Source organism: Scleropages formosus, chromosome 25 (genome assembly GCF_900964775.1).
Source record: "Scleropages formosus chromosome 25, fSclFor1.1, whole genome shotgun sequence".
NCBI classification, from domain to species: domain Eukaryota; kingdom Metazoa; phylum Chordata; class Actinopteri; order Osteoglossiformes; family Osteoglossidae; genus Scleropages; species Scleropages formosus.
The window spans coordinates 4,070,928-4,085,269 of record NC_041830.1 but is presented as its reverse complement, the minus strand read 5'-3'; the positions used below and the strand labels follow the sequence as shown (position 1 = coordinate 4,085,269).

The 14,342-nt window shown below is 39.7% G+C and overlaps 1 protein-coding gene across 5 annotated transcripts in view; it reads left to right on the top strand.

Moving 5' to 3' along the window:
* The first annotated feature begins 11,411 nt into the window (after positions 1-11,411).
* slc16a4 (solute carrier family 16 member 4) overlaps positions 11,412-14,342 on the top strand; it is a 47,273-nt gene continuing 44,342 nt past the window's right edge. For 2 of the 5 annotated variants that reach the window (XM_018741809.2, XM_018741813.2), the window contains exons 1-3: positions 11,412-11,570; positions 11,693-11,887; positions 13,465-13,586. In XM_018741809.2, coding sequence (XP_018597325.1) covers positions 13,501-13,586 — 86 coding nt within the window. In that variant the 5' untranslated portion in view covers positions 11,412-11,570; positions 11,693-11,887; positions 13,465-13,500. Of the gene's footprint in view, positions 11,571-11,631; positions 11,888-13,464; positions 13,587-14,342 lie in introns of those variants that run through there. The other 3 variants (XM_018741810.2, XM_018741811.2, XM_018741812.2) reach the window with 3 other exon arrangements.

Sequence of the window (14,342 nt, the reverse complement as noted above, 5' to 3'; positions counted from 1 at the left end):
CTGGTAAAAAAAAAAAAAAAACAAAAAACAAAACAAAAAAAAAACAGGGTGGGCTACTTCACATAAGATTCTACTGTTACGTGTCCGAAAAACAGTTACGTGTAATTTTGGTTCAATTGCAGTTGCGTCACTAGGGGGGTGCGGGGCGTGGTTACCGCATCGGGTGACGCCATCAGAGGGCAGTGACACCAAAATGACTTGTCTATAAAATTTGTGTTCAGTGTTTCAAAATAAATTATTTTTTATAAAAATATCCCTGTAGTTAGTAATAACAACACAAACATTTTGACACAGAATTACTGAATAAATAAATAACATATTTACAGAGTATACAGACAAAAGAGTATAAATAGTAGTATAAATACAAAAAAATGTAAATACATAAGAAGAAGTAAATTACAGAAGTGATGGGATGTTGTTGCACTGACAGGAGACCTATGACGCTTAAAATCACGTGGTTTCGTCTGCACGCGCTACAAGCACGCGCTGTTTTCGCAGCTGCTGCCGTTTTTTTCTAGTCGCTGTTTTTGTCAGATTTTCTTGTGTTTTAGCTACAATATAGTGGTAATTAGTGTTTGTGAACCTATGTCAATAACGTTAAAATAAACTGTTTGATCTAGTTATTAAACGTTATTACTTCAAATTATATTAGAATTTTCACTTAACCATGCCATGAATCTAAATCAATGTAAATACGTTTACATACGTAAATTACGTATTCTAATTTAAAGGTTTAATTTTAATTTTGCTATTTGTTTATGTCACTACTATTGTCATTACATCAGTGATACGGGAATTTATTTATGAGTAACATTAGGACTAGTACAAAAAACATTACTAAGGGTTCTGTATGGCCTGGTACAGGAGCAGGTTCGGGGGCGGTGGCACCAACCATAGTGACACCACTGGTTTTCGTCAATTTACCCCGAAATTCAGCAGAAAATATATTGTTGCATGTACGTTTGAAATACACCTTGGCCTCCCGTTACGAACATCCCTCTTAGGAAGGAACTAACCTTTCCAACTTGATTTATATATAATAACGTTTTTCTTCACCGGTGTGTTTTATAAAGTTTGTTGAGCAAAAATGGCCTGCATGTCCCCTTCTCCCCATTAGGCAACAAAACGGGCTGAAATACAATAGAAAAGGGGAATGTTGTCACAGCAGGGACGATTCCAGGATTTTTTTCAATGAGGTGGCACAGGGGGACCAAAAACCAGTCGGGGAGGGTCACATTTCACAAAACCCCATGCTATATTTCAGTGTTTACCCCTTTTATTGTAGCCTATTTGGGAAAAGTGGTTGTGCCTTTAATCCTTAAAACAACAGGAAGAACTGATAGAGTAATGGTTGTCTTCAGGTCCCAGGGCAGCTGTTGGCACAGCGAGTATCGCTGCTGTCTCACAGTGCCTGGGTGGTACGAGAGAACATGGGTTTGATCCCTGCTCAGTTTGTGTGGAGTTTGCATGTTCTCCCTGTATCTGCATGGATTTCCTCCCACAGTCTGACCTTTGTTGTTCAGGTTCACCCATAGTGTGTTATTAACAGAGAGAGTGTGAATGAGTGATCCTTTATAAGTAGTTTATCTAGCAGTAAGTCACCTAGCTGTGTAATATTATAATGCACTCTTGAGAGCTTTTTAAGCCGTTATACTTGTGTGGGTCATCTTTAACTACGTCGCTGGAGAAAAGTGTCTGCTAAATGAATAAATGTGAATGTATCAGGTTTGTACGCTCACAGCTGCTCACAAGTGAAGTATTTGCCCAGCATAACTGTACTCACTGTATCACTTGTACTCACTTGTATTGCAAGTATTTTCAGACTTGTATTCTGCTGCTGTAACATAATAATTTCTCTTGTGGGATCTATCTATCTATCTATCTATCTATCTATCTATCTATCTATCTATCTATCTATCAGTCCAGCCAGGGAAGTGGTCAACTCAACGGTACTGCAGCAGGAGGGAATGAACCACTTTTGCAGTTTAAATAGCATCAAGTCAAACGCATTTTTGAATACCTTCACCTTTAGTGGAAATGGTGAGCAGAAAATTTTGGTTAGCTGTAGCCTCAGAGGAAATGCTTGTTCTTTACCTGGAGCAGAATGAAGAACCCAGCGATAGTTGGAGTTCTGTGCGCAGACCAACTAGGACACAATTTGGGCTGTGAGTAGAGTCCGCACAACTGCCTCTTCTCATTGTTTTTAAGTCATACAGCTTAATGTTTCTTTCATTGTTACACATTTGTCCAGCATGAAAAGCCTCCACTATGAATCTGTATGACACTTTTCTCCAAAGCAACTTACAATGGATACTATGTAGTGTTATCAGGCCACACACCTTATTCACCAAGGTGACTTACACTGCTAGAGACACTACTTAAAATGGGTTGTATAATGTTTAACACCACTGAGTCAGAGTTATTGGTCCCTAGCTTTAAATTCAGTGGAACAGACTATTTTTGGTTTTCAGAGGCAGCTTTTGGATTACTACATTTACCTGACACTTCTCCAAAGCAACTTACAATGTTAAGGTCATAATTATTACCTGCTTACAATCATTTACCCCTTTATACAGCTGGGTAATTCTACTGATGCAGTTTAGGGTGAGTACCTTGCTCAAAGTTACTACAACCAGAGGTGGGGATCAAACCTGCGGTCTGAAGGTAGTAGCACTAACCATACGCTACCAGCTGCCCCTATTAAGCAGTTTGTTTTTACTTTTTCAAAAATACCTTTCCAACTGTTCCAAATCGCAAACAGATCTTAATGATTTTTTTAAACTTAACCTGATGTACCTTTTTTTCCCGTCTTATTTGAGTCTACAGTAATGAGATTCAATAAAAACAGTCGTTATGGCATACATTTGCTCCGAGCTATCACTTCAGCATGACTCTTCACTCAGACCTATTCTAAATGCTTCAGGTGACATGGAATAATGTGCATCACAGATGGAGTGACACATTTTAACAGTAGGGGGAAGCAATGCTAAATGATAGAGACTTACAGGTGACTCAGTTTTTGCCATGAGTCAATGAACATCAGTATCACCTGCTGGAGTACTCATACTTGACCAGTGTAAAAACCTGTCCTTCAAGAAGATGGGGCAGCAGGGAATGTAGTGGTTAGAGCTGCTTCTATTGGAAAGAAAGGTTGCATGTTTAAATACCACCTCCAACTGTAGTGTCTGAGAGCAAGGTTCTTACCCTAAATTCCTCCAGTAAAACTGCCCAGCTGTATAAATGGATAAATAACTAAATACCTTAACATTGCTTCTTTGGAGAAAAGCTTAAGGTAAATGTTTGACTGCTGTTGATTTACTACTTTATATCATTCTTTGTCTGTCCCCCATTCTAATTATGAACAAATTTTCTCTTAAAAAAAGATACATAAAACAAATCAGGCTTTCCTCTCTGTGGGTTCCTCCCACACATGTCAGTTTTTTGTAGACATGTGCCCCCTGACGCTAATCTCACGTAAATCTTGTAATTTTGTATTATCATGTAGAATCATCTATCATAGTGATGAATTCCAGTGCAAAATAAAAAAAAATTCAAGAAAGCCCAACAGGCAGAAGTACTAAGTAGCTATAAATTAAAAAATTAAAGTGCTTCCAGACACCACGGTAGCACAACAAGTGGTGTCACTGGCTCACTGCACCAGGGTGGTGCAATAGAATATGGGTTCACTCCCTGCTCTGTCTGTATAGAGTTTGCATGTTCTCCCTGTGTTTGTGTGGGTCTCCTCCCGCATTCCAGAGACATGCTGTTCAGATGTATTGGTGACTCTAAAGTTGCCCCTAGAGTGGGTTGGTGGGTATACTGTTACAGGGAGAATGTGTATTTCATGGGTGTATGGATGAGTAATTCACTGTAAATAGTCTGTCTAGGAGTGTAAGTAACCTTGGGTGTATAAGGTGTGGAGTGATATTACTGCATAGTGTTCATTGTAATTTGTTTGGTTAAGTGTCTGCTAAATGAATAAATGTAAATAAAATTCATATCATTCTTTTGAAAGGCAGTGTCATTACAAATTACTTTCTGAGGTTTGATTTACTATTCGTCACAATTTATACTTAGTGAATGTTTTAACAGATAGGGTTTAGAAGCCTTAGAAGTGATTTCAGTAATTGCTTTATGAAAATTGCCTCCTTAAGGAGTGTTATTGTAATCATACCAGTAAATAATGATCTTTATTTTTTGTAGTACTTTTAAAAGCCACATCTCAAAGCGATTTACAAGAATGAAAGCTGTATTATAACTCTAAAGTAGTTTACAATAAATATCAGCATGCCTTTGAACCCAAAGGTCACAGGTTTGAATCTCTTCTCTAGATGTAGTACCCTTGAGTAAGGTACTAACATTTAATTGCTCCAGGAAAATTACCCAGCCGTATAAAAGGGTACATAACTGTAAATAGATTAACACTTTAAGTTGCTTTGGCGAAAAATATTTGCTAAATGAGTAAATATAGGGGCGCGGTGGTGCAGTGGGTTGGACCGAGTCCTGCTTTCTGGTGGGTCTGGGGTTCGAGTCCCACTTGGGGTGCCTTGTGATAGACTGGCATCCCGTCCTGGGTGTGTCCTCTCCTCCTCCAGCCTTACGCCCTGTGTTGCCGGGTTAGGCTCCGTGACCCCGTACGTGACGAGCGGTTCAGAAAGTGTTTGTGTGAGTAAATATATACAACAGGTGCCCTGTGGTTGATTGGTGTCCCACCTCCAAATACCTGTGATGTCTGCTTCCAGAACAGGTGCAGGACTGCCACAACCCTATTTAACAAGTAGTTTACTTATAGTGACTGAGAGCGCGTGATGAACAACAGAATAAAACCCCAAAATTTGTTGTTTCCAAATAATTCCATCACGATTTCAGTTACACAAACCAAAATCAAGGTTTCCCCAATAGTATGGAATTATTTTCCAGGCTACAGTGTGTGGTATTTTTAGGAGTTTCTTATCCATATTCCTATATGGCTTCATTTCAGTTTGTGTGTTTTGCCTTTTGCTGCAAAAATGACCCCCCCCCCCCCCCCCCCCCCCCCACTCAGAACTGCTGAATCTTTCCCTGCATTTAAGAAGGGTCTCAAAACTTAACCTCTTTCTGGCTCATTTCTCCTCTGACCTCCTAAGTGCAGGATAAATGTGTACATGTTTGTCTATTTAATAATTTTTAATAACAATTCTTTACTAATTGAAAAGGGCTTTATGCAGCTGCTGAAGAAATGTATACTGGTTTGCATGGTTGTATGTGACAAATTGATGTTACTTAAGGATCATATGTCTGTATCCAAATCTCTCCTTCTGTTATGTACTTTTTGCATCGTTCTCGGAGATGTATGTTGCTTTGGAGAAAAGTGTCTGCTAAATTAATAAATGTAAAATGACACCAAAAGACACAAAGTCTTTCAACAACCATGAATGGTCATCTTTGTGCACTAAAGTCTTCCCTGCCTGCGCCTCATTCAGCATCCAGGAACAAAATTTAAAGTTCATTCACAAAATCTCACTCCAGTGGCCCTTCACAGGATGTTCCCAGGGACACCTCAACTCTCCCTTAAATGCAAAGCCTCTCCAGGCATTTTGGTACATTTATTCTGAGAATGTGGGAATATACACTGATTCAAGAAACCTTTAAGAAAAAGGTTAATCTCCCGAATTATTTTCTTGTTAAACCAGAACCCAAACTCCTTTCTTGATGATGTAATGGTACATGGATTATCCGCAATTACATATTTGGCAAAGAAATGTATTTTAAAGTTGTGGTGTACACTTGAAGTTCCTTCTGTGAACATGTGGATGACAGAACTGTTTAAATCTCTCAAAAATTCATTTCATTTACATAACTCCAATGAATTTTGGAATATCTGGACACCATTCTGGAAGTTGTTAGAAGTGCTGTATGATCATGCTTGTGACAATTTGTAACCTTTTGACCCTGATCCATTTTGAGCTCTATGTATGTGGACATATTTGGTTTTTCTCTATTTTCACTGTTTTGACCCTGTGCTGTTCATAACACCAATAAAAAAGTGAAGGTAAAATGTCCTGGATTTGTCTTGGTACTTATGTTTTGTATGTAAATGTGTAATCAGCTTGGAACGTCTCATATACTTGTTGAAAAGCACATGGGAGCAGACTACACACTGTATCTAAGGTAAAACCTTATTTTTGGAAAACAAAATAAATTCATAGTAAATCAAATCAAGGTATATAGTCAAGGTGAATGTCATATTTTCTGAGCATTGAGCATTTATACCTTTTGTAGCTTGCTGTGGGTGGTGCAGAAAAATACAAGACATGTCAGATGCGAGGCTAAATGTTGTCTAAAGTTTTATTATACCTGCAATTATAAACACATGCTTTTTGGTTCTTTCTCTAGTTAATGTTTCTTGACTTTTTTTTAAGCAATTTAAGCATTTTGCTGATGTTTTATAATTATTCATTCCATACCATGTCGGGTTTCCTTTTTCTCTTTGTGGCTGCTCCACTCACTCATGCCTGTGTATCTAACGACTGAGCCACCTCTCATGCCAGCTGCACTCCTGTTGTGTTTCACACTTACATCAACAGTAGAAATTAATCATGTGCAAGTATAGATGTTATTACTGTGCTTCAAAAAACTAATTTACCACATACCAACAGCATACATGCATATCTTGCCACACTCCATCAAACTTATGATGCGTAACTGGTCTATGATTTGCAGTAATCTGCCTTCTCATTATGGTATGTAACAGTTTGGCTAACACTGCATCACACAAGCACTGCCTGCTCTGACATGATCTGCATTTATTGGCATGGACATTGACTTGTTCACTTCGGATGTCAATTTCTCTTCCACAGATTCCAACCCTGGACACCCTCTCCCTGCGTTCCCTTCACAGGCACGCCTTCTCAACCCATTCCTCTACCTCCTACTCCTCCCTCCATTCTAGCTGTCCCTTTCATCTCTGACTGAACCTTGGCCAGTCTTCACAAGAGCCTCTCTGCCTGCAACATCTGCTCTCCCCAACACCTGGAAGCTAGACGTATTTTGCCTCTATCCAGCCTCCCTCTGCTCCCTACCTGCTCCCACCTTTACCACATCAACTCCCATCCAAGTCCAGGGTGCTTTCACTGAACTGCTGCATCCTCTACTGTCCCTCTCGACCCTATCACCAGGCCCATTTTCACAACTGGACCAGCCATCTCCCATTTTTTTCTGTCTGTCCCTATAGTGGACATGCTGTCTCCTTTCCCCGGGCCATGTCCAGTCTCCTTTCTATCCGCACATCTTTCTCAATCTGGAGCCATTCAGCCCTCCCACGAGTTCACTGTCAAAGACATCGTCTGGACTGGAACTTTGTTCTCCTCAGCTTGCTTCTTGTTTCTCACTCATTTTACTTATTAGGACTCAAAGTGGTTTAACGCATCTTGCAATTTATTTTGCATGGATGGTAAGCAAAAGATTGTGAGGAGTTTACTGTAGTGTATCTGGCATTCTGCTGAGAAGATGCTCAACAGCCTCCTGGTATACCCTAAATCACTTTTGCTATGTCTTATGTGTGTTGTACTGTCTGCTCAACCTCCCAGGCATTTGAGCATGCATTAGCTTGAATTATTTACAAATCATCTAATCTCTGTTCAGTTTTAGTTGTTCAGAGTGCACCAAGTTTTGCAAGGTTCAACAAACACCTTTTTCCAACAGCATGGACATTTTAGTGAATACTTAGTGTACTTTCCATCACCTTTTCCAGTGGACTCTACGCCCCAGTGGAAAGTACACCAAGTATTCACTAAAATGCACAACTGGTCCAATGTCTAACTCCTGAAACTGCTGTTTCTTTTAAAGTTGTAGTAATTTACTGGTAACAACAACCCTCAGTGAGAATTTTCAGGTAAGCTATCTAATCATTATTACTTTTAGATGCTCAAATCAGTTCACCTATCTCTTCTAGTTTCAAGCACAGCTGCCACATCTCATCATCAACAGGATTAGTGTTCCTCTGCAATGGCAAAAAATGTAGCAAACATCAATCCTGTGCTGCATGTCCTTCCATGTTACTCCCATGTAGTTTTACCCAATTTATTACTGGAGTCAGTCTTCAAGCATTTAAATTGAGAAATGCACCTGATCAACAAAATATAGGCAAAATACTGTAGTATGCTGTGCTCTGGGTTCAGATAGGGTGAAGAATAACGCATGGGCAGTGCTTATTATAAACGTTTCTTAGAACACCAATACACAGTGATAGGTATAGGCATGACCAAAAGGACATAATATTCTTGATTTGAGAAGCCTTTTTCTTCAAGGATCTACAGCTCAAGCCAGCCTTTCCAGCCTCCTTGGCACCTCTCAGGCTTTCCTACTTTCTCACTGCCCAAAACACCCCTTTATATTTCCCGTTAAGTCCCCACAATGGTTAAACACAATTCCATTTTACCCACTATTACAATAAACTGATTTCCCCACTCAAACTCCCAGTAAGGTGGATCATTACAATACTTTCCCACACACAATAAATGCTTAATTAAAAATGCTAGATCATATAAAGCAATGCATTCAAATAAGTCATGTCCCAAACATGTTTGGAGTTCTGGTTGACAGATAAAGAAGTACTTTAGGCAGTTGAATACAGAATCAAATTAAATGCCATATTTTGAATCAGAATTCAAGAGTTTCTCAACAATAAATGCTTTGTAATTTCCTGTGATTGAGGAGCAGACCCGCATGGGGTACTCAGAAAGGTTTCTCAGTATGATAGGCAGTAATGACAGATATAACAGCCTTTACTGAAATTTTCATTAAATCCAGAAATAGAACTGAAGCCAAGATTTTACTGCAATTAATGACTTTCTCAGATTTGGTTCACGCTTCATTTTAATGCCCTTGTCCTCTGTGTCCTTTAGGTAATTTACAAGAAATGATAATAGTTTCTCTTGACCACAGTATTTCAAATCCACCTTCCTATGGAGCATCACAAATTGCAGAGCATCACTGGATGATCCATTATCGGGCAAAGTTTGAGATATTGTCATGTACAAAGCTATTTTTATGCTTCTGTTTAGCAGAATCTAGATGACTAAAAAACTCAAATGAATCTTGGTAAAGTATTACAGATAATGAGGACGGGCGTTCTCGGAAAAGGGCATTTTTGGAATGCACCTTGCCATGTCTCACATTTTCAACAGCATTGGACTGCTGGTATTGTTGCTACAACGGATTAATGATGTCCGGCTAAAATGATGACTGGCTAAAAAGTGATTTAAGAGTGTTCATTGCAGTGATGTACTGATGAAAGCACTCTTTGCCTTCAACATCAGACCCCAAAGCATGTCTTCACTTGCTCCATATACTTGAATGTTCTTGAATTTTCTGTTAGTCCAAGTGTTATTAGACTCAAACCAGTGCTGTTGTTGCTTACTTCCTGAAACTCTTCAATTATAGTTTGAATTGTGAATGGTGGCAAAAGTCTGGATTTTCAAATAGAGGAGAGTTGTCTGTGTCAACATAATGGACTGAAACATTTCTCTTCAGACTGCACACCCACCAGATCACATTCTGCAACTTATCAACTTTCCTTTGTATATGTGTATCACTATCTGCAGAGATATGTGCCCTTCAAACCAAGAAAGCCCGTTTTCATGCTAGACCTGTGCTTTCTGGATAAATCCGATGAAAAAGTTGCCTTCACATGGAAATATTCTGGACAGTCCCTGTATGGCCAAAGCACCATTTTCCCTTCCCTAATATGTGATTTCAGGTGTTCATAAAAACTATCTCCTTTCAAGGTGCAACCCTAAACATGGCAGCTAGGATTCACATTTACCTTTTCATGATCCACTTGATGGCAATTTTGTCTCTTTGTTACTCCTCTACATGTAGGAGTTAAAGCACATTGGCTCACATGCAAGAAAAAAACACAAGCTGGGGTCAGAAATTACCCCATGTATGCATTTTAAGAGCGTATTTACAACTTCACTTTATTAAAGTACATCACCATGGTGTACTGTTCATAAAGCACAAATTTTATGCATGATGGCAGCCTGCTTACCAATGACACAGCATTGCACTGTAACAAGTTTTAAGGTATTATACTGGTCAGTGTTATTGTGAAAATTACAGCATCATTTACAGTGATGAGTAAATTTAACTCAGTTATCAATCCAACTCTGTATGCACATTTTAACTGATCTGCACTGATTGCGCAACATGTATGGAACAGAACAGGGAACAATTCAATGTGGCTTTCGGTGGGATAAAACATAGCGTGTAGAGGTCTGCAGAGGAAAGATTTTAATGAAGTTTCTATAACACACTGTAGAGATCCTGAATAAACTCACTTGTCTGTCTTTCTTGAGTCTAAGGAATGGTCAACTCTTTTCACTGCAAATTTCAAAATATATAAAAAAAAAAAACATAAATGAGAAAAGATAAAACTTTATTCATCCCGAAGGAAATTCTTGTGCCAGAGATTGCTCAAACAGATTAACCACAACAATTACATATAAAAGTAAAAAAAAAAGTACACAAAAAAAAGTAAAAAAGCAAAGTGGAAGGTAGAAAGTGACACAGCACATGATATTACACTTTATATTACATTATTATATTAAAATTTAAAAACAATTACACATGATATTGGATGGTTATATTGCTAGTAATGTTGAAAGAAGTAATGATATTGAATGAAATAGCTATTATTAATCAAAGAAATGTCACAAAATGCATTACATAAATGATATTATCAATTACATTGATTGATTTAGCTTATATACACCCATATTCTATCACTTAAAGTATAACTGTGCTTTAATGTTTAGCTAAAATGATCTGTTAGTGCATTTTATAACTGTCAGTTTGTAGCAATACTGGCTAAGCAAGGCTGTTGTTTTATGTGGAAGCTCTGGTTTAAATCCCAATCCTGCAGCCATACACTTACCAAAGTACCATGCCCATTAAACGAGTAAATAATATTAAATAGCACAAAGGCCAATAGTTAACTGGAAAGTTATGATAACTAGAAAAAGTACACTGAATACTACGTAGTCTACGTCAAGTATTATTATAAGCAGTTTTTCGGTCCAACTAGCAACATATCTGCAAGTAATTTTGCACTAAATAAAAAATTAACTGCCACTGCTATTTTGGGTATTGCTGCAGTGGTGCCGTTTGTTTTATTTATAACGGTATAACGTCTTTTGCTGCAGGTTCCTTTCGCGATTCCACCTCGAACGAGCGACAGCACATTTTTACACACACGCCATGGAGCATTAATAAACCGTCGTTCGCGTACTGAACTCAGACGTGACATTTGGGGATTCGGACACTGGCCCGGCGCGGTATGGTGTGTGTGTGTGTGTGTGTGTGTGTGTGTGTGTGTGTGCGCGCGCGCGAATACAGTATGTGTGTTTCGGGTGGTGGGGGTGCATCACGTGCCTGCGTTCCTTCCCCATGTCTGAAGGGTCTGTCCTGCCCTGGAACTGCAACTGCGACTCACTGATGCGCGGGAGTGACCGCTGACTGGTCCCAGTTTAATAACAGTTCCCGTACTTTTTTTATTTATTTTTTATTTTTTGGCTGGCTTGCAAATGAAGGTAAGTCCACGTTCCCAAGCGGCAAGAATGTGCCCAGCGAGATTAATGTAAACGTCTCGAGATGCTGTGAAGGTGAAAGAAAAAGAAAAGAAAAAACGCGGCTGTTTTAACCTTTGCTCCAGCGTTGTGACCGGCCGCAGAGCGCGTCAGCAGTTGGGACTGATCTGCTGCCCGGTGAGCGCTGCATCCCTGCGCTACGCACCCGCCGCACACTCCGCACTGAACTCTCGCGTTCCGCCTTCATGGCACTGACTCTGTTCTGCAGGCTCCTTCATCACTGTGTCGTCCGGTGAGGAGCGCCGCGACCATGAGACTCAGTGAGTAGAGGGAATGAATGTCACTCCTGGCTTTTCCGGGACAGAGAGAGCGAAGCCGAGCTTTAATTACCGTCACATTGACATTCCCCGCGAGAAACGACCCTATTAGACGTATATAATATTTATAATAACAAAATCGGATGAATAAATTCGTCTTTTGAAGGTCCGCAGAGATTTCCTAACAAATCTGATGGGGTTTGAACCCTTGACGCAGGACCGTTCGGGTACAGGACTAGTTTATTATTTAAAGCAGCGGTCCCAGGTGCTTCGATTTGTGAACCAAATCACATCATCAGAATGAAATGGTGGAAATACAAAGTATGTAAATTGAAACTGCCTACAAAGTATGCTGAAAGTTTTTGCAAGGAAACCAGTTAAATTTTGACTGGAACATCCATTGAGTGTCAATAGTTTGATAAATATTTCTGCACAAAATGAAATAGAGACATTATAAGTTTTAAAAGTAGTATCTACACAAAGTATATAATTTAATTTAAGCTTCTTACAAATTATGTTGAAAGTTTTTTCAAGGAGGTGGGCATGGTGGCACAGTGGCTTTGGCTGGGTCCTGCTCTCTAGCAAGTCTGGGGTTCAAGTCCTGCTTGGGGTGCCTTGTGATGGACTGGCATCCCATCCTGGGTGTGCCCCCTCCAGCCTTGGGCCCTGTGTTGCTGGGTTAGGCTCTAGCTCACCGCAACCCCACTTGAGACAAGCAGCTTCAGCTAGTGTGTCTGTGTGTGTTTCCAAGGGTCTAGAGTCTTCACTTCTGTGAACCCAATGAAACTTTGGCATCAGGTCCACTGAGTGTGGCAATGCTATTAACTATGTGGAAATACTCCTAAATATTGTCATATTAAAAAATTTTGCCTTGTGCTCCGTGGCCCAGGGATGGGTTCTGGAGTGAAACAAGTGGTTATCGATAATGAATGAATTAGTGTATAAATTTGACATAAGCAATACCCCAAATAAAAATGTTGGAAACTACCACAGAACAAAAAGCTCAGAATTATTAAAGTTATTGACTGTATAGTACTGCTACTTCCTCTTATTTCCTCAAAAGCTGTTTTTCTGCACCCTGTGTTGGGAGATTTCCCAAGTATGCCCATCAAACTGCTGCTGGCCTTGGCCTGAAATTTGTGCCTGGATGGAGTGCAGTACCTTTAAAGTGCATTAATCGAAGATTTTATTATTTGAAGGTTAAATCATAGCTGCACATTTGTCTGCTTGTTGTGCTCCTTTTCTAATGTTACTGACTGATTGTGTAGTCTGTGTCAACAAAATGATTATCGAAGTGGACAAAAATTTGCTTGTGAAAATTCCTGGGAAGGGTTTTGGTTGGCACACAACGTCACTTATTTGTTTAACAGAACGTATGGGCCAGAGTTCTGTAAATTTGTGTAACTGGAGAAAATCTGGAAGTTTTAGTGTAGCCGGGACTTTCAGTGCTCGTTTTGCATAAGAGGAGCTCTGTTACAGCATGCACAAACTTTCCAGGTCATTTTCATCTCCACCTTCTAAAGATATTGACATATATTTAAACTACATGCTTACGAGTGTTTGGTATGTAACATTTGCAGGAGACTGCCCCCGTCTTAAGTTTCCGGACCCTGAGAATGCCAAGCAGACAGTGGGTCGTTCCTGATCACGTTTCGCTTCAGTCACCCCACTGTCAAGACATGCTACCAAAAGAACGTGAGAGGTAGGCCTTAACTCTTGTGCTTTTGGGATAAAGCTCAAAAAGCCAGTTAAATGTGGAGATGAGTATTGCGTGTGTTGTAAATGAGCTTTTTTGCTGAGTGTATTCTTATGAAAATGCCTTGCTCATGTATTGCTTACATATTGCTGTTTTCACATGTGTTGGAAACAAGGTGAAACCGTTTCCTCAGGAAACTAGTCAATTAACTTTGAAATCACATAGTATTAGTTCCTATAGTTCATTTGCCTTGCCATTTTCTTTCTTGAAGTGACGGTTACCACCTGGACCACTTGTTTGTGACCTTTTTGCTACCACAACAAAAAAAGCTTAGATGTTAACTAGCAGGAGGTCTCAAGTGGCTCGGCTGACAGAGCCCCCTTCCAAAGAGCAAGCTGAGTCCAATATCTGAGCCCATAATTTAAATATTAGTTTCGTTGCCATTGCAACTGTGAGAGCATATTTTACCCGATCAACTCAGCTGGAGCACAGCCAAGAATTCTCAGGACCTCCAGGCTGTGGTAAATGCAGCATGTCCCATGAGTTGGATATTGAGTACTGTATGAAAGGCCTTCTGAACTTGGATTGGGCTATGGGTTACTCCAAAAGCTTGAAATAGGATGTAGAGTAATAAGACACAATTCAAAAAAGCTTGGAGGTACCTGCTTTAAATATGAGGTGCTCCATAAAACATGTAGGTACGGTCCTCAAAAAACTTGGATTTCTATACTGGGTCCTGAGAAATGTGGCACATAGCAGGCG